The sequence below is a fragment of the Seriola dumerili genome, unplaced genomic scaffold (genome assembly GCF_002260705.1).
Source record: "Seriola dumerili isolate Sdu_G_001 unplaced genomic scaffold, Sdu_1.0 BDQW01000306.1, whole genome shotgun sequence".
Taxonomy (NCBI): domain Eukaryota; kingdom Metazoa; phylum Chordata; class Actinopteri; order Carangiformes; family Carangidae; genus Seriola; species Seriola dumerili.
In genome coordinates this window covers 164333-165159 of record NW_019174561.1, presented here as the reverse complement: position 1 = coordinate 165159, position 827 = coordinate 164333, and the positions used below count along the sequence as shown (strand labels likewise).

Genomic DNA, 827 nt, shown 5'->3' with positions numbered 1-827 from the left:
CCCCCCCCACACACCCCCCCTCCTCTCCTGAGCATTAGTGTGGTGGTGATGGTGGAGCAGCTCAGGGAAGCTGCGTACCTCTGTTTGTTGTTTGGATTCGGTCCAGGACGACGTCCCTGTGTGGGAAACATCACGCTGCAGTGACTCCGTTGTGTCTTTGTCACTGACGTGGGGCTGTTAACATCAGCCTCTAATTGGTAATTAGAAGTAGCACATGTTGGTTTATGGGTCCTCTCCTAACTTGGCATATATAAATTGCACAAGCGTGTCAACACAGCAAATAACACGAGACCAAACAATGCTGGGAATCCACAGATGTTGGCACGGACGAGGAACAACTCCACTGAATAGAAGCAGAAACTTTGTTTGTGGCTGATTTTAAATTCAGATATAACAGCAGTCTCCTCACCTGTGGACACTTCTTCCTCATCCTGCACCTCTGCGTCTCGCGTGTGGACGGGCAAAGCGACGCCGCCTTCTCCTCAGGCGTCCTGCTGCCGCCCGGGTCCTGGTCTGCTTGCCCCACCTGAAGCCGCAGGTGACGCCGTCGCGGAGGCAGGAGCTCCACTCGCTCCACTCGTGCCGCCGGAGCCAAGAGACCAGTCCTCTGAAAGAGGAGGGAGGGAGGGGAGGATTAGAGGAGGAGATACGGCCGATTGAAGATATCACAAACAAAAACTCAGGTTTTTTTCATTGGTATTTACAAAAGCAGATCATGAAAGAGAAACCAATGTTGGAGGAATTTGATCAATTACTGCAGAAGCCAAAGTGCCTGATCAGGTCTCGATTGTGGTGGATCCAGGAACCTTCAGCAGTGTTTCTTATGA

General features: G+C 51.6%; 1 protein-coding gene across 1 annotated transcript in view; it reads left to right on the top strand.

Annotated features, from left to right (window-relative positions):
- LOC111231574 (R-spondin-2-like) overlaps nt 1–827 on the top strand; it is an 18635-nt gene that overhangs the window by 15264 nt on the left and 2544 nt on the right. The window contains exon 5 of the mRNA XM_022758720.1: nt 389–538. Coding sequence (XP_022614441.1) covers nt 389–538 — 150 coding nt within the window. The remainder of the gene's footprint in view (nt 1–388; nt 539–827) is intronic.